Source organism: Rhinolophus sinicus, linkage group LG02, assembly GCF_036562045.2.
Source record: "Rhinolophus sinicus isolate RSC01 linkage group LG02, ASM3656204v1, whole genome shotgun sequence".
Classification (NCBI taxonomy): Eukaryota; Metazoa; Chordata; class Mammalia; order Chiroptera; family Rhinolophidae; genus Rhinolophus; species Rhinolophus sinicus.
In genome coordinates, this window is record NC_133752.1 from 114,377,897 (window position 1) to 114,396,836 (window position 18,940).

The 18,940-nt window shown below is 47.9% G+C and overlaps 1 protein-coding gene across 1 annotated transcript; it reads right to left on the reverse strand.

Moving 5' to 3' along the window:
- Positions 1-3,656: 3,656 nt before the first annotated feature.
- Positions 3,657-14,629, reverse strand: FGF6 (fibroblast growth factor 6). The gene is made up of 3 exons (XM_019756924.2): positions 14,284-14,629; positions 13,207-13,310; positions 3,657-4,108 (listed from the first exon to the last, which is right to left on the reverse strand). The coding sequence occupies exons 1-3, from the start codon at positions 14,627-14,629 to the stop codon at positions 3,932-3,934; spliced, it is 627 nt and encodes a 208-aa protein (XP_019612483.1). The 3' UTR covers positions 3,657-3,931.
- Between the last annotated feature and the right edge of the window lie 4,311 nt (positions 14,630-18,940).

Sequence of the window (18,940 nt, forward strand, 5' to 3'; positions counted from 1 at the left end):
CAATACAGTTATTTGTTTACTGGCTAAAAACCCCCTCACAGACAGTGCCATGTGAGCTGGTGTGTTGTCGTGATGCAAGAGCCAGGAAATGTTGGCAAAAGTTCAGGTTGTTTTGTCTGACTTTTTCACGTAGTCTTTTCAGCACTTCCAAATAATAAACTCAGTTAACTGTTTGTCCAGTTGGTACAAATTCATAATAAATAACCCCTGATATCAAAAAAGGTTAGTGACATCGTTGCAACAAGTGCGCGAACTTCATTGTCAGGCCTTCGTTCTTTGCAGGCATAGGAAAGGCAAGTGGCAGGGACTACCTCTTCAGTGACAACGGACCCAGAGCCTTTGGGGAAAAGCATTGGGATAAAAAGATGCAGGAATTTTCTAGTGTGTGTCTACATGAAAGGGGGCAGAAGGGGAGAGAGGACAGAGAGAATATCGCAGTGTCTTAGAGGTCAGTGGCTGCATGTGGTAGGTATGTCTGCACCCGTGGCTGTGGCATTGGCAATGGATGTTCAGCATGGGGAGGCAGGAAAACTCTACCTCGTGGACTTTTGAACTTCCTTTTTCCTCGGGACTTGCTTACATGAGAATGTGAAGGACCTGAAGTCTAGGAAGGCGCAGGCCCAGAGCCGGGATGGGCAGGAGAATTCCAAACTGCCCAGGACAAGATTGGAGTTGGGAGAGGATTTCAGGCCTGAGTTATTGACCTGGGGAGAAAGCTAGGTGTCTGAAAAGGAGGGAGGTTTGTAACCTGGATCAGATGACAGAGAAAATATTCTTCTTTCTTAAGCCATTGAATTGCCCTGACCAGTGCCTTGGAGTGTGTGTGTGTGTGTGTGTGTGTGTGTTGGAGGTGTTGTGGGATGTGATGGCAGAGAGGGAAGGCTGTGAAGGATAATGTTAGGGTATTAATTGCAAAATTATATGCTGCTTTCCGAAGGAGGTTCCAAAATGTGTGGGAAGTGGGAAGGGAAGTGGTATTAGAAGGCAGCGAATGAGGAAACAATCAACAGCTCGAACAAGGCAGTTGGAGTTTTCTGGTTTCCTCGGAAGACCATCCATCACCCTGAGGAGGGTGCAGATTTTACATGGGCTCTCCCATGATTTCTGAGCTAACCTCTTCCCAGGTGAGAAGTCTGTCTTCAAAGGGGTGCAGTATGTTGCTCTCTTTATCATTTGCTCTTGAAGAGGGAGGAGGACAGCGTCAGGGCTCCTGGAACCCCAAGTTTGCATGGAGCTGCCAGAGAAGGTGCAGGATAGGAGAGAGACCAATTAGCTACAAAACTCTCTAAACCAGGATTATAGCTAAGGATTTGGGGGAGGGAGGACCCAAATTATTCTCAGTACAGCCTCAGCAAGAAGGCGGGGATCACTCTGTTCCCTGCCTATGCAACACCTTCTGCCATCTTTTGGATCCCATGGGGCTGACAGCTAATTTCAGGACTCAGTAGACATGACGATCAGCTAGGTGATGACTCTGCACGCCTGTGCCTACACACAGCAGCGTGAGAGAAGGGACTCAGAAGCCCCTTGTTGATCTCACTGTGTCCTGCCTCTCAACCCACTTCGGGGCATGGAGATTGATTTTTCTTAAGCCTAAGCCACTTGGGAGCAAGCCCTTGGGAAAATTCCTTTGGATGGGAAGGATTTCAAAGAGTCAAGGATGCATCCATACACCCAGAGGTTATATTCAGAATACTTAACAACTAGTACAGCACAGTCCGGCTAGCAGTTCGAGCAGACGCACGGCTGCTTGTAACTGATTCTAGCCATAGACAATTCATGCGCTGGTGCCACGATGTAGTGACTGAATATCAAGCTTGCTTGATCCTCTGCATTTCATAGCTTCTCTTTCTCACTCCCAGCATGAAAAATGGGAGCAGACATTTGGGGAACTCCTTGTCAGGATTTGAGCACTTTTATGAACCACTAGAGCGCTGCAGGAAATATCTAGCAGCCTGAGACCCCTCTTAGCTCAAAGATCTAGACAGAAAGGAACTAATGCTTTGGGACCTAAAACTTTTTTCTCCTGTCCAGATCACAGTCCATCCATCCACCCAGCCTTCCTACACTCCCAGCACATTCCATCAGGAGCTGATACACACCTCAGGTTCTGAGAGTATGTTTCTGATGAACCCTGTCATAGAGACAGATTACTCTGGACAAGACCTCCTGAGAAACAATCAGCTTTGTCCCCTGCCTCCAAATAGCCAAAATGGACCAATTTCCTCTCCTTTCTCCTTGATCTGGGACCATAGCTCCTTCCAGTTTCCAACCAAGGCTTGGCCATGTCCACTCTTGCTCCTGAGCTCTACTGTCTGTTGAATCTTCACTCACCTCGGTGTGGACTTTTCCTCCTCACCCAGCACCTGTCTTCCCTGATGTTTGCCTCTCCCTGGGATTGTCAACCTCCATCACAGCTCACACTCGTTCAGATCAGAGCTATCTATAGATGGGCACATCTGCATACAGAGAGGTATGCCAAAGATGAAGGCATTTGTAGCAGATGAAGGGTTGTCTTGCAGGCAGGGGCCCCTGAAAGCAGCCGAGGGCGTCAGGTCATATTGTAACTCGATGGTTCACGTATGCTGAAAATATTTGCACTCCGATCTGGCTCGCTCTGGTTTCCGATTTAGGAACGTTCCAATGGTTCAGGAATCTGAAGGCTTCAGGCAGATAACATTTATAGTCGTTTGGGGAACCTCTGAATATTCTCAAAGGACAGGAGGCAAAAGGACATTGTACAGCAAGGAGCTGCTTCAGCTTGGCTACTTGATGTCACAGGATTATCCCTCTTCTCCTACTGTAGGGGGTCCGAGGGGGCGGACTCCGGACATCACGGTGTCCATTCTACTGCACCCAGGCACCAGTGTATATGTGAGATGAGGACGACCAAGAAGGAAGTGCAAGTATCAGATGAGAACTTGGGTGAGTTTCCTGGATGTAGCTGGAAAGGAATTATCATCTGGCATCCAAAGCCTCTCTACTTCCTTCATGCCCTATTTTACATCCCTTCACCCCTTGCCAAACAGGTTGCCATTATTAGGATCCTTGTCATCTGAGGTTAAAATAAACCCCGGTTCACAGTGAGGAAAAGTTATGGGCAGGCAGCCTGGCTTTGCTTGTTCTTGGAGCCACACATAGCACTGACTCCTTCAAGCAGCATGGCTCTCCATAGAGCATCCCGTCCCTCCCACTGCTTCCTGCAGGCCTTCTACTGCCCGAGACACTGCTCTGCCCCTTTCCTCCAAGAGGGGGATGCCTTCTTCCCCCGCTGCGCTGACAATGCATCCCAGTGTCCCAGAGCACTCACAGGCAAGGAGTTGGAGTACCTGCTCACTTTCTTTCTGGTTTACAGTTAAATCTTACTCCCGCTCACCATGCCCTCTCTGTACCTAGAGGACAGCTGTTTCCTGCCACCCATGTAACCCATGCAACCAGTGGCCTCTGAATGGAAAGATGATTGGAAAGAGGCAGAATGGGAGTACACGTCAATCCTGCTCGTTTGACACGTGACATTCTGGCAGGCACATGCCTGCAGCGATGATTCCGGCAGAAAGAAACCTGATGCTCTGAAATGTCTTTGCTCTGACAATACACACGAAGATGTATGGCTATATATCAACGCACACATACTTCCACCCTGGCCTTTTCCTGTGCACAAAGTCACATTCTACAAGTGTCATCTGTACCTTCTTTCCTCAGGTGAGGTCATAGCATGGGCTCCATTGCCTTTCTAGAATGCTGGCTGCAACCCCTCACTTAGATGGGTTACATGTCATGGGGTCTGGTGGCCAAGAGAACCAACTCAGGTCTCCCCGAGCACAAGACAAACCTGACTCAGGAGTCACGGGGGAGAGGGGAATTGTTCACTTGTGCAAAATTCCAATAGAAAAGATGTCGCTTTCAACCTGTGAACCGTGTTTCAGGGTCCTCATATTCTGGGAAGGAAGTGAGTGACAGTCATGATTGGGGACACCTTGCTGCCCCGCTTTACCCGTCCGTATTTGCTCAGTGCAATGTAGGTCCCTCGGTGCAGGTCTGACTCATAGGCGTTGTAATTGTTGGGCAGGAGGGTTTCTCTGAACTTGCATTCCTCTTGGAAGCTGGGCTGTGAAAGAATAGACAAACAGCCACGGCTCAATGATAAATGAGGTACAGCAGGCCTCTTTGCGGGGTGCCCTCCCCTGTCCTTTGTAAGACAACTACTGTGATGTAAGCCACACTAGGTTAACAGAATCATGAAAGGTGCAAACAGGAAGAGACTTCAGGACGCTCATGGCCCCTTCTCACCTTCCCTCCTTTACGATGAGGAAACCAAGGCCCAGGGACATATATGGATGGTCTGTGTCACACGGATAAGTACCTTCAGTTCAAGGTACTTTCTACTAAGCACCTAAGTGAACATTTATTCCATTCAGGAAAAGGGCCAGAAAAGGACACAATAAGCTGTCTTCTCAAGTCCACTGTGAGAGGTAGACTAGTGCAGCAGGATTGAGAGTGGGGATCTAGTTAGTGGCATTTTCACTTCCTGGTTGTGTGACCCTGAGCAGGCTCCTCCTCTCGCAGCCTCAGTTCCCTTCTCTGCAAACTGTGTTGTGGGGAGTGGATAATGGAGGGGTGAAGACTGGACTTCCTAAGTCCTTCCCAGTCTGTCTGTTGAATATGGTAACTCTTTCCACTTGTGCTGCTATGGTAACTCTTTCCACTTAGGTTGCTATGGTAACTCTTTCCACTTGTGTTGCTATGGTAACTCTTTCCACTTGTATTGCCTCACTCTATCTTTCCCAGTTTAAGTTCCAAATTTGTTATTCCTTAAAAAGAGATTTTGACTTTGACTCAGAACATGCGTGGTGCCTCCTAGACCGTCATTGTTCTCCAGGGAAGTGCAGGAGCAGAGACGGTGAGGAGAAGCAATTTCTACGGGGAAAAGAACCTTGTTCCCTGTGTGACAGGTGGTGCCGTGGAGTCGGAGGCCAGTTATAAATCGCTAACTTGGCGATTTATCAGGACTGTGTGTGGACCACCTGTTCAGAAAGTGAGTGCTGGACTTCCTGTCCCACATCAACAAACTCATTCCCAATACATCACCCAAGTCCTCCTTGATTCCTAGAAAAAGGGCCCTTTCCTCCTCAGCCTGCCTGGGTCCCTGCCCTGGGGGAGGCTGGGGGCATCTGTGCTGTTGGGGAGGAGCTCCGTGGGGATTAGAGGAAGAGAGAAGATGGGAGCCAGGAGACCTGGGGTCTAGGCTTGCAAAAAGACCCCAAAAAGCCTTCATTCTTTAATGAAACAGAGAAAGTGGAGTATAATTTCTGACTCCTTCTTGCTGACGGAGGCCATTGGATATAAAAAACAAAAACCCACTCCATGGCTGACGGGCAGTGCCAGAGATGCTCTCCGACCTCCTCTAGAGGAATTGTACTGTGAGCTCCCTGACCTGGCCGGCTCTGGGCATGGATGAGAGCCTCTTCCTGTTATGAATGGAAGGTGATGAGCTGGCTCACCAGCGCTCTCAGACACCCCAGCCTTTTGAGTTCCCCTCTCAGGCAGCATTTAAAACCCTGTATGACAGGTTCTTCTTTCCGAATAGACTCCAAGTTCCTTGAGACAAGGACGGTGCCTGTTGAGTGCGTGATGCTGAATAAATGATGATGTAGCAGGGACAATACTGAAATATACAGATAACCCCGTGTGGATGGCTCTTTTGATGCAGGATGGGAGTGCAAGGGGGTGGCCACATCTCACCTACCACTGAATGCATTTACCCATCCACCCTCATGCCCCTACTTGGTTGTTTACAAAGCACTTTCACATAAGGTTAGTTATAAATGTGGACACTTTCACCAGCCACCTCGACACCATCTAGGGAATTTTCACAAGTGTTCCTTTCCCTGGTTATAGGTACTCAATCAGTATTTGTGGAATGAATGAAGGAAGGAATGTTGCAAAGGTAGGGAAAATAAACGAATCAAAGTAGGTAAAGAGCAAATTTGAGCAATAGCTTTGAGGTTAGGCTGATGATTCACCTCTTGCTTAGCTATGTAAACTTTGGCAAATTATTTAACCTACTAAGCCTCAGTTCCCTCATCTGTAAAGTGGGAGCAGTAAGAATAATTAAGCCATTGAATTGGAGTGCACATTAACTGAACTAATGCATGGAAAATCCTTGATCTATGCCTAGCACATAGTAAGATAAAAAAGTAATTGTTATTACTATAATTATTCTTTTCCAACTGAATCATGAACTACTGTCCATCAGTAGTCCTAAAAGCCTGTGTCTTACCCTGGATCACCGTTTCAGCGAAACTTGCTGTGAATTATTGAACAACTTAACAATTAAGCTCTCCAATTACTGCCTGAATGCCTGGGATGCAGTGAGCTTGCATGAGAGAGCACAGAGCTAGGGTAAGCAGAGGCAGAGGCTGGCTCCGCAACTGCAGCCTTCAGGGCTTCTGTGGACCACAGTTCTTCACCTGTGCATGGGCTGCAGAGTCAGCCACAGGATCTAAGATCTTTGAGGGGCAAAGCTGTGGAGCAACCACACTAAGAGAAAATAAACTCAGGATTGATTTTACAAGTTAAATAGAGATAAAGCTACACTGATTAAAAGTCTGGTGCAGATCAATGAACAAAATAGAAAGTCAGGAAGTAAACCCAAACATGCATGAAATAAAAATGGATCTGAAATAAATATAAAATAAAAGTGGCATTTCAAATCACTGGAGAAAACATGGTGTTACTAGTAACAAGAATAATAACAGTGGCAATAATAGTTTGATGTACGACTTCATTCCTTACATTAAAACAAATTCCAAAAGGAGCAAAGATTTACGCGTAAAAAAGAGAACCTTAAAAATCCAGAAATTTTTTTTTTTAGTCAGGAAGTTCTTTCTAAACAGGGCACACAAAAAACTAGAAGCCATAAAAAAATCCAAAACAAATAAATTTGACTTTGTCTGGAAAACATTTTAAAAACCTTAATAAAAATGAAAATACAAATAGCAGACTGGATAAAAAATAATTTCCAATGCATGGTATCTTGTAATATATTTTGCATCAAAGAGCATATTTTGTTACTATATTCAGAACCCTTAACTCACTGAAAAAAATGGAACAGACAATTTATGGAAAAATAAATAAAAATAGCATTTAAACATAAGACACTATGGCTAATAAGAGAAATGTAAACCATAACTGTGAGATCACATTTTTAATTGTTGGATTACAAAGAGAAAAATGTTCGATAACATACTTTCATTGGTGAGGGCATGGAGACTAGGGATTCTCCTTTAATGTCCGTGAGTGTGGAAATTGCTATAAACTCTATAAAGAGCAATTTGACAATATCTTTTAGAATAAAACCACTTGCCTTCCCCAGCATTCTGTACAAATCTAAAATGAAACAAGAGAAACAGATGAAGTTTACTGTAGAAGCCCTCTCTGCCTTTCCCTTGCCCATGATTATAGGTTTGATCAGTAATTCTGCTTCTAGGAATTTATCTTACGGGACACTCCTACATCTGTTACTCACTGCAGCGTTATTTACAACAGTAAAACACTGAAACAGCCCCATTTCGGAAGAGAGTGGTTATCTCAATTAGGGTACATCCACAAAGTGGAATACTATTAAGAAACCTCTTTGAGAACTGACTTGGAATGGTCTCAAAGATATATTGTTAAGTGAAGAAACAAGGTTCCGAACATCATGTATAGTATGCTCCTGTGTGTGTGATTTAAAAACAAAACAAAACGATACCAGCACGTGCACACAAACAGGAACACGTTCTTCCTGGAATGGTATGCAAGAAACTGGTAACAGTGGCTATCTCTGGAGAGGAACCAGGAGGCTTCAAGGCCACAGTGAGAATGAGACTTAATTTCCATGCGTATTGTTTTGTATTGGTTTCCCCCTTAAACCATGTTCATGTATTACCTAGTCATATAAGTAGATTTTTTTTTTTTTAAATAGAAAAGGAATTCAGGATAGAAGATGGGCCAGGATGTGAAGTAAGAAAACATTTGTATCAGAAACTGGTGGTCTCCTCCTCTTCCGTCCTTCACCTACCGCTTTCCCCTCTGTTCTAACTTTGTATGTCCCTGGAGAGTAACTGCCCTGTTAATTTCCAGGAGAATTCATTTCTGATCTGGATGGTGGTTAGGGGAGAGGTTTCGTGTGTGGTTTGCAAACTCTAGAAAGGAAATCAAATCTTGGGGCAGAGAGTGGGGGAAGAGGAGGGGAAGGAGGAGGAACTGAGCGATTCTGGCAAGAAACTGACGGCATTCACTCATATCCTCTGTTCTAGAATGTTTCCAATTTCAGAATCCAGCCTTTCCTAGTGTCTGGGTCTCCTAAGACATATTTGTTTAAAAGTGCATGATGGTGGTTTATACATTTTGTGTTTTGTTCTCTGCTCATCAGATTTTGATTACTCAAATCCTCATCACCCCCTTTTTTCAAGTTTCTGAAATTGTGTTTTTTTTCCCTATTCTGTTCTTTTCATCTAGCTTATCTCATATTCCTAGCCTTCCCCAGCATTCCGTACAAATCTAAAATGAAACAAGAGAAACAGATGAAGTTTACTGTAGAAGCCCTCTCTGCCTTTCCCTTGCCCGTTCCTTTCAGCACCACGCCCCACCCTTGGTGTTCAGGGGGCTATCAGGCGAGACCTGTGGTAAGAGGCCAAGATGATTTCCCTGAACTCTTTGATGCATCCGATGCTTCAGGCTGGTGGGATTTTCCTGCTGCCCAGATTGCTGCTCAAGCTGGTATCATGACCCAGCCCCTTAATTCATGTCCAATGTTTCCCCAGCTCTGAGCTCTCATGGCTTAGGAATGTTGGCTCCTCAGCTCTAGTGAGAAAAACACTCACGCCAAATGAACGCTGTGATAATAAAAGTAGCTACCGTATATTATTACTTGAACAAATGAAAATAATTCCACTGGATCACATTTCCTGGGCCTGCCAGGACTCAAGCCCCAGCGTGAAAACGTCTTACATTCCATATAGGTCTAATCAGATTTATGTGGAACCAGACTCTAAAGCATTTAGCTCTCACTATGGAGAAGGATATTTGCAGAGGGTTAGATATGTGGGTGTTTCGGCATGAGTTACCTCTGGCAGAAATGCCCCTTAAAGTCTGGGGTGGACCAGGCATCCATCACTTGTTTGTAGGCAGAGCTGAGTCACCCAGACTGGTGGAGGTGTACTCTTACGTTTAAAGTTCTTTCTCTAGGGCTGCCCTGGGCCACTTGCCCCTATTACTCCTGGCTGTGTGTGAGCGTGGGGTAGGGGTGGTTTAAGGAGCTGGGCAGTGACGGAAAAAACAAAAACAAAAACAAAAACCAAACCCTTGTCCTGAGACCTTTCCTCTTGCAGCCTCTGACGGTTTCTTTTCCTGTTCTTAGCTGAAATGGAGAAATAACATCTCCCACCTCAGAAGAGGTCTGTATTCTCCTCCCCTTGTCCCTAACACTCAATTGCATTGACAATTTAGAAGTGTTTGAAAATGTTTTCACCAAGTCACTCATTCTTCTCATTCCTGCATAGCTTGTTGTAGCTGACAGGCCACAGACAAGGCCATTTGTGAGACTTGTCTGCAGGACCCCTCATGAGCAAGGTTTTCTCTGAACCCCAGTCCCACTTCCCAGCACTTCCACAAGGGCTAAGCTCAGGGACGCTTGCACCCATCCCTCAGGAGGCCTGTTCCCTGCCATGTGAGAGACGCCCCTAACTGAGCACTGAGTGAGTGAGAGAAAGGCTTAGTCCTCCCCTCCCCAGGTAATTCTCAAAGACCTTTCTGGATGAAGAAAATCACGTGTTTTGCACATTGTCATACTGCTATTGATTAAAATGATGCAGACACAATTACAATTAGTAAAACTAAAATCACTTAAAAGCACAACTGAATTTCTAGTACCTTTTTGTCCCCATGTATTATTCTCAGCCAAAGGATTCTAATAGAACCACTGTCGGATAGAGATCTTTGATTTTATTTTTTCAATTTTAAAAAGGAGATTAGAACTCACTGATTTCTGCCTCAGCCTAACCTGAGAGAGCAGAGGTCCAGGCCCAGAGAAGATCAGTGACATTGCAGTGACTGGAGGGTAGGCGGGGCAGGAGCTGGACCGCGGGTCCCAGTCTGCACACCAAATGCCCTTCTGCTGCAGGTCTTACACGCGTTCCCTGCAGAGAGAGCCCTCACAGGGCCACACACAGCCATGACTGACAGGAGACCTGGGAGACCCGTGTCTCAGTTGTAAAGTGAGGATGAAGGTCCAGTGCGCCTCCCAGGAGGGGTGCGGGGGGCGGGGGGGGGTAACGCTGGGAAAGCACTCCGCAGGGCACCGAACAGTAGGTGCTCAGTGTGGGGGAGCTGTGCACGGGGTCCAAGGAGGACGAGGCACCCTGCCGCGAGGCTCTGCAGCCCTCTTTCCTAGGGCGGAGACCTGTGGGGAGGACACTTTCCCTCAGGTGGGCTTTCTTGGCACCAATTCTGGGACCACAACCACGGGTTGTCCCCTATCCTCCGCCCCAGAAGGGTTCCCCTCCTCCCAGGAGGAATCCCATTTAGCGGCAGTAGCAGCTGAGCTGCAGGGAGATGAGGCAGCTCAGGGGGCTTAAAGGGAAATAGTGTGAATGAAATCATCACCCAGCAGGAGTCTTCCTGGCTCTGCGGATCAGTTGGCAATTGTTTTTTTAGACCGTGATAACAGGGCCAGAGGGTTGGCGGGGGAGGGGTGGAGGTGGTTCCGGAGCTTCTGGCGCTCAGCGGCACAAAGCCTCAGGTGCCCAGGCTTGGGGCACAGCTCAGCCCCCTCTGTACACAGGCTGTCTGGCCCTGGGCTCCAAGGAGGAGACATCCCACCTCGGAGAAGGTGCTCCTGGGCCAAATGCTTCGGGGAGGGTATGTGGCGTCTGGGAGAATGAAGAGAGGACAGTCTTCTCTCCCCACAGTCCCCCTTCTTCCTGGACTGCTCAGTAGTGAGCCCTGCTTGTCCCCTTTGCAGGGTGAGGGCCAGGGGTGTCTCTGACCGTAGGAGTCAGCCCACATTTCAGAGATGTGTCCCTTCCCTTGGTTTCTCTGAATGCTTACCCCTTTGCGGCCCGTTCTCTGATTATTAAATCTCCTGTTCCCAGCCTCCCCCAGCTTCTCCTACCAGTAGCATGACTTGAAGTGGAAAGTGGATAAGTTTACCCTGCATTTGTGGTCTTTCCCTGCCTCACAGGTGAATCCTTTCTGGGTAAGGAGAAATACTAAACAGCTTGTTTATAAAGGTGGCCAGGAGAAGGGTTTCTGTAAGGAGTGCTTCCTTCCAGGAGATTTACCTGCCAAAGAGGCTCTTGCATAGAGTCCCATAGCTAACATCCCCATTACCTGCTCTCCAACCAGTGGGACCCCAGGTGTTATGCAGGCTGGTGAGGAGGGGCTCTTGGGGTTGGCTCACTGCACAGAGGGGTGCTCACTCCACAAAACCTAGGCTGTTCCTAGCTGCCTCCTGTTCTCTCCACCACCTTTGCAGAGAATGATAAAATCTCCCAAGCCAGAGAGGCTTTCATCTCCCCAGCCCTCCAGCTTTCAGGGCTGGTGTCATTCTAGGGCAGAGCAGAGGCCATGTAGCCTGGCGTCTCCAAGCCTGCTTGTGCCCCAGAAACACCAGAGAAACTTAAAACACAAAAACAAACAAACTGATTTCCAGGTTCCCAGCCCAGTCCTACTGGATAAGCATCTCTGAGGAAGGTCCCTGGAAAGCTGTACTTTTTCACAAGTTACCAAGGTGATGTGAACAACGGTCTTCCCACAGGTCTCCACCCGAGGAAAGATCCTCACGGCAGGGTGCCTCGCCCTCCTTGGACCCCGTGCACAGCTCCCCCACACTGAGCACCTACTGTTTGGTGCCCTGCGGAGTGCTTTCCCAGCATTATCCCCCAGCACCCTGGGAGGTGCACTGGGTCTTTATCCTCACTTTACAATTGAGATGGTCTCCCAGGTCTCCTGTCAGTCATGGCTGTGTGTGGCCCTGTGAGGGCTCTCTCTGCAGGGAACGCGTGTAAGACCTGCAGCAGAAGTGCATATGGTGTGCAGACTGGGACCCGTGGTCCAGCTCCTGCCCCGCCTACCCTCCAGCTACTTGTCTTACTTCAGAGACCCACGGAATTTAATGCATGACCCATCTCCACATAAACCCTCCTGGCTGAGAGATGTTAGTGCTAAAGATGAAGGGCACAGACTACCTGAGCACCACATTCAGGTATGTAACAGAGCTCCTGTGTTGGGGTCCTCTCCCCAGAAGCTGGCACCAGTCCCAGACCTCTCTGTTCACTTGTTGATCCTCAGTCTGTCTCCAAGGAGAGGTAGAACAACCCTCCACACCCTCCCCATAAATAACTCTGGTATTCCTTGATGATTGCTCAGAGGTCTTCCTTTTTAGCCTTCTTATTTCTGTCACAAGAACTCTCAGTTTCTTCAACATCATAGGGAAAGCTTTCCTAGTCCATATTTTGGAATAAGCCAAATCATGGGCTGAGAGACCCAGGATGGAGGGGCTCAGAGATTTTGGTAAGTGTGCTCAGGAGTAGGCAAGGTGAACCTCGCAGGGGTGATCTGTGATGGAGAGGAGGAGGGGTGGCCTGGCCCACCAGGGGGACATGATGGGGAGGATGCTTCTCCAGTGCATAGGATCAGGGATCAGAGGACTTAAAACCTTGCACTAAAATTTCCATGCACCAATGACGGTGAGGGAAAGAACCTCCATTTCTCCTTCCTATGGTGCTCAGGCTCCAGACACCTCTCGGAGCGCGGGTTGTGGAGAACAGCACACTCAGGCTGAGAGATAGACTTGCTTCTGTGGGCCTCTCCAGATCAGGGAATCAAAGCTGACCCATAGCCTGCATGACAGCTGTATGCTAAAATGCAGGTTTCCCTCAGACCCAGTAGCCCTCTGAGCTATGGTTTCTGTGTAATTGCAAAGGCTCTGGCAGGTAGGATCAGAAAATCATGGCCTGATGCAGGGGCAAATACACTGTGAAGCTTACAAAGCCTGAGCTCTGAGGCCCCTCACCTGCACAGGCTCCTTCCACAGCCCCCTTCTTTTCTCATTCTAGATGAATATTCACTTCTCTCCTCAAGAGTTTGCATTATTTTCCTCATTGCGTAAGCTTCAAGCCTTGTACAGCCTGGGGCTTGCTTCCCCTGGCCTGATGAACTCACCGTGGCATATAGTCTTCCTTTACTGTTCATGGCAATGAAGAGGGCACTTTTCACTCCAAAGAGACTCACCACACCTCTCTCCACTGTGGAAATCTCCAGGAGGCCTGACAAGGAAATGGAGGCAGTGATACCTAAGGCTTGTGCAAACCAGGTGGGACATCAATCTAAAGATGACCCTGCAAGGACATCTAAGCCCATCCCCCTGCTCCTAGAAAGGCAAACCCTCCATCATCTTCATCCCCAATCTCTCTAATTTTAGGAGCTCCAGCAGCTAGATTTGGCAAGTCTTGCCACTATACTGTCAAAAATCCAGTTCCGCAGGGGACTGTTGTGACATCAGAGTTAGAGATCACAGTGGCCACTTAGGTATCTAAAGATTAGCTTTGAATCTGGGCTTTCACTGACTTAATCACATGAGGTCCTTGACTTGTGCAGCAAAAATGAATTCTGTTTAGTTTTGTTCAAAATATATACTCTACATGTTTCAACAAATCTCAGCCCATTTAATCTTCCAAACGCTGCAGCCACATAGAGGATGATGGCTTGCCTGGATCCTGTAGACCCCCAGCCCCTCTTGGATGGGATGAGCCTATCCATCCAGCAACCCATCAACTTGTAGAACGCAGATCTGGGGATGAGGGGGCAGGTTGAAATACAAAGAAGGATGTGCTTCAGCTAGAAATTTTGCAAACCACTTGCTTTTCCTTCTCAAAGGGAGAAGCTAAATAAAAATAAGCTGTGTCTCATTTGGTCCTCACTTTTCTCCCCTTCCTGGCCTCACAGCTTCCTAGGCTGAGGTTCCCTGTGGTCTTTTATGGCCATGGATGGGCCCATAATGATGAAGTAATTAGGGCTCCGTGGGATGATGGCCAAGCCCACTGGGATGCTTGGGCCTCCGCATATTGAGCCTGCCCCCTGACAGGGTCACGGCGAGTCTGTTATGGGCATCCAAGTGGAGAACACCATTTCTCCCCCCTTTATCACAGGACCCCATGCATCAGAGCAAGGCCCCTTCATTTTCTCGCCCTGCCTGAGCCCAAGCCCTCAGCTTCCCAACTGGCTGCAACGGGCACTCACTGTAGGGGTTCTCCTCGTGGCTCCCGCTGATCCGGCCGTCGGGGAGCACCTGGAGGTGAAAGCCGATGCCCACGTTGCAGTAGAGCCTCCGCTGCCGCTTGATCCCCACCAAATAGCCACTTTCCCAATTGACCCCAGCGATCTCTCCAGCTAGCCCAGCTCGGGACCTGGACAGCAGGGTGCCCCAGCCCCTCGAGTCCAGCAGTGTGCTGTTGGCACGGGTGCCCGCAGGAGAGGGCACCACCATGCCCACTAGGCTGCCCAGGAAGACCAGAGCCTGCAGCGTGCCCTGAAGACGTCCTGCTCCCCAGGACATAGTGATGAGCAGCCTCTGTCCCAGGGCCATCCACCTTGCCTCTCAGGCACGTGGTCAGAATTAATGGCCCTAAAAATACCGCCCTTCTTGTTTTTCTCCCCTCGGCATGGCGGCAGGGGCTTATTTTTGGAAGGCAGATGAAGCCTGCTGACATGAAACCAAAGCCTGCTTCGGGCACTTGGGTCGGGAGCAGAGGGACCCAGGCTGAGCCGCGGCTGGTAGGGACCATGGCTTGGGGACGCTGTCCAGTTCTCCGGCTGGCTCTGTCCTGAGTTGATTATATTTGATTTGACCTATCTTTATAGTTCAGCAACCCGGCCCTCCCCTCCACCGATCATCACCCTGACGTTAACTGCCCAGCTCACTTATCCAGGCTGTAACATTAACCTGCTCCTGGGCTGGCTGCCTCCCCAGACCCCCATCACCCTCCCCAGGCCCCAGGGATTCTGGGAGCCACTGTCATTCCAACTATGAGGCAGGAATGAAGTGAGCATCTCTGAGGGAGGGAGGGGTTGGCCAGGGGCCCAGGGGAAGCGGGAGGCGAGAAGCTACCCAGGACCCAAATTGGGCAAAAGTTCTTGGCCTGAGAGCATGGCTTCCTTATTTAGAGGGCAAAGGGTAGAGACAGAGATAGGGGAAGGCTTGGTGGCAGGTGACGACTGGGCCTAGGAGTTACCCTAGAGATCATTTCATGGAAAGAGTTCACAGTTGAGAGCAAGAGAGGCTCTGTATACACTGAAAGTCTGGACCCTTTTAGCAGGAGAGGACAGAGATTGGGTGGGTGGAGGGGTTGTTCAAGCAGCTTTAGGGTCTTAGAGGGGGAGAGGGCCGGGTCTGGCTTCTGCTCACTGTGCCGGCCGTGGCTTTCCCACACACCAGCCCCCCACCAGAGGGGTGGGAGTCGTCTCTGGCCCATGACATCGCCCACTGGCCATTTTCCCACGCGGGCTCATGCTTGGCCTCTCACCTATATTATTCCTATTTTTACAGACAAGAAAGCTGAGGCATAGAGAGCTTAAGCGACTTGCCTGAGTTACCAGAGCTAATTAGTGGCAAAGCCAGAACTTATAAAGTCAGCTTGAGTCCAGCCTTTTAACCTCTGTATGATTGCCTACAGTAGAAGTTAGATTTCCAGTCTGGCCCAGAGTCTACTGAGCTAATTACAGGCCAAGAGTCCATCATAGAACTATTTCAATAGCGCAAAATGATGAACCCATACACATAGGCTGGAGGCTGCAGGCAGCTTGGGGACAGCTCCTAGGATGAGTCCCACTGCTCAGGGAGTCTTCCAAGCACCACACTTTTCTCTCAGATTGCAAGTCTCCTGCTCTGGCCTGGGTCTCAACCTCCAGTCTGTGACTTCTGCCTTCTGCCTCTTTGCCTAGTTCACTTACAGTGGTGCTTTGGTTAGAATTTCTGCCAAGCCAAACATTCCAGTTTCGCCCGCTCAGATCTCTTGGAGCCCAGACATCTTCTGTCATTACTCTCAGCTGGTAAACTGAGTGGGGAGCAGGGTGTGTACCCCTGAGTGTGTACCCCTGCTTAGTATCATTCTCACCAGTGAACCCACAGCTTCCGACCGCCTTTCCCTTCCCTGTTACCTCCATTGCCTTATGCCCAGCCTTACCATCGCCAGCACCACCATTTCCCACAAGGAAAGACTGGCACCTTGTGGGCACAGATTGAGTCTACTATGTAGAACCTGTTGGAAAATTGATAAATGGAAGGAGAGAGAGAGAGAGAGAGAGAGAGAGAGAGAGAGAGAGAGAGAGAGAGAGAAAGAATCTCTATGTAGAGTAGGAGAGTGGTGAATAATCCAAAGACAAAATTGTCAAAAAAAAAACCAAAAAAAAAACCACAGCCCTTCACTTTGGATTTCTAGCTTGATTGCACATATTTAAGCTTTCGTGTATACAAGAGCAGTAGAGACACTCTATCTATGACATTCACTTGGGACCCTTGTGTTAATTATGCTTGCTGGACTGACTTAGGGAAAACGCATCCCAGAAGCATGTTGGATGGTCAGAAGAAGTTAGTCTGAAATGAACACTTGTCTTGGATAATTGGAGAGGCACTCATCAGCAGACGTCAGAATCTCTGTGGAATTCTTCTTGGAATCCATTCACTTTGGGACCTCCTTAGTGGAGAAATTAAACTATAACAAGGTCCATGCTACATATCAATAAAAATGGTAAATCTCTAGATTCACCCCATCCCGGATTCCTTTTTGTGCAGAGGTTGTGGTTGATGTCTTAAAAGCAATGGGCTTTGGGATGGGGGACACCTGGATTTGAATCCCAACCCTACTACTTATTAGCTGTGTGGCCTTGGGGAAATGTTAACCTCTCCAAGCCTCAGTTTTCGCTTCTGCAAAATGAGATCATTACTTCATAGGGTTCTTATAGGGATTAGCAATAATATATGCAAAGGGCCTGGCACATAGCGCAATAGAACTCTTCGCCAGTCTTTCTCCCAAGTCTCTTCTCTGAAACATGTTGCAAGTCTCTTACCCAATTAAAGGAGGACAAACCCAAAGTGAGAAGGACCCTCTCTCGTCTGAAGGGGTGGGAGAGACACATGGGCTTCCAGTTCTTAACTGCCCGTCACCAGAGCATATGTTGTGATGGCTGTTAACATATGCAGAAACAGGCAGCTCAGATTCCTAAAATATTCTGAAAACCAGCAACAGCCTTGGGATCGTCCCCTGTTAAATATAAAACTTAAGTAATTCATTCTATTAAAAAACCTGGGTCTTATTTTTATCAGGTGATGTGATGAGGCCCTGTTCTAAATGCGCCTCCTGGGCCTGTCTCTATAGCAACTCCACCGTGCTCATATAGCCATATATTTTTCCTGAAGGCTAATTAAGTTGACAACTGCTAGGGCTTCTTGGTTTACCAGATTTGCACTTGACCCTTCTCTTGGGGCTTAGGGACCCCTATGGATGTGAAGTGATAAAGAAAAGAGTAACAGGTGGAGGCCTCTCTGTGGACCCCTCTTTCAAATAGTTGCCCAGCAGCCTTTGGGGTTGTCAATCACTTTCTCTGGATGAGCCAAGAGTTAGTGGAGGTGAGTGGGAAAAATGCTAATGTTTGTTTCCTTCCATGACAGGGTCCTTGTCCCCGAGTGGGGTGCCATGCAATCTAGATTGTCAACTTGTTCTGCATGTGGAACGCCCTGTGTTGCAGCCAGGCAGGTTGCCTTCTGTGACCCATGTTTATTACATAATAAAGGTCATGCACCTCAGGAGTGACCATAAAAGAGAGCACAGGAAGCTCGCGTGGATTGTGAAAAGCTGTGTTTACTTGTACTTTTTGCATTTAATTTTGCAAAAGCAAGATTTGCCTTTTTCTATAGATAATTTGGAAAATATAAGGTAGGAAATAAAATAGCTGTTGTGTTTAATGTCTATCTTTTGTCTTGGTCTTTTTTGAGCTACCTTGGCCCAGGGGCCTGACTGCTTCCCTTAGTTTCTCCCTCCCTCTTGCTCAGACAGGCACGTGTGCACCTACAGGTATTTAGTGGTAGAGTTTGTTCAGGGGACTCGACCAGTAGGAGACAGGCGTGCACAGAAGAGGGGGACTAGGAAGAACCTCTGCGCTAGAGCTGAGCAAAGTGGGGCTTTTAGCTCGCCTAAAACTTGCTGTAAGTGGGAAGATGCAAGACAAAAATTTCTATTAGAATAGAGGGTCTCCAGGTTGGACTTCTGTAGCGAGGAGTCAGGTACCATTTTGCTAGCTCGTCCTTGGCCGAATCCATACTTTGCACTTTCTTAGCGGAGCTCAACTTTCCACATGTCTCACCTGTGTTTTAATAAGTGGGACCCCATTAGCAGTAATAATCCAAATTTCCTTAGTTCTTGCCTCTACCAGCTCATGTGGAACTTCACGCCACGACAAATTGCCCCACGTTATTTCTGAAGTTCCAGAACACGTCTTACTTGTGTTGGTGAACGTGTGACTGCTCCTGCCTGGGACTATTGCAGTGAATCTGTGTGGACCACGCTGCCCACCAGTCTTCCACCTCCTGATGGGTACCCAATGGGTGTAGTCCCCCCTCATTTGCACTTTCACTTTCTGTGATTTCAATTACCCGTGTCAATTTTGGTCCAAAAATATTAACTGGAAAATTCCAGAAATAAACAATTCATAAGTATTAAATCACACACTTGCGTGCCATTCTGAGTAGTGTGATGAAATCTGATGCCATCCACACCATTCCTGTCTCCAGATGCTCCCGCACCTTACTCACTTAGCAGCCATCTCAGTGATCAGATCAATTGTCATGGTATCACAGGGCTTGTGTTCAAGTCACCCTTATTTTACTTAATAATGGCCCCAA

Coding starts and splice junctions, on each gene's coding strand:
- FGF6 (XM_019756924.2), bottom strand. CDS start 14,629: ATGGCCCTGGGACAGAGGCTGCTCATCACTATGTCCTGGGGAGCAGGA. Junction 13,311..14,283: donor CCACGAGGAGAACCCCTACA/GTGAGTGCCCGT, acceptor TTTCCTTGTCAG/GCCTCCTGGAGATTTCCACA. Junction 4,109..13,206: donor AAGGAAGACTATATGCCACG/GTGAGTTCATCA, acceptor ATTCTTTCACAG/CCCAGCTTCCAAGAGGAATG.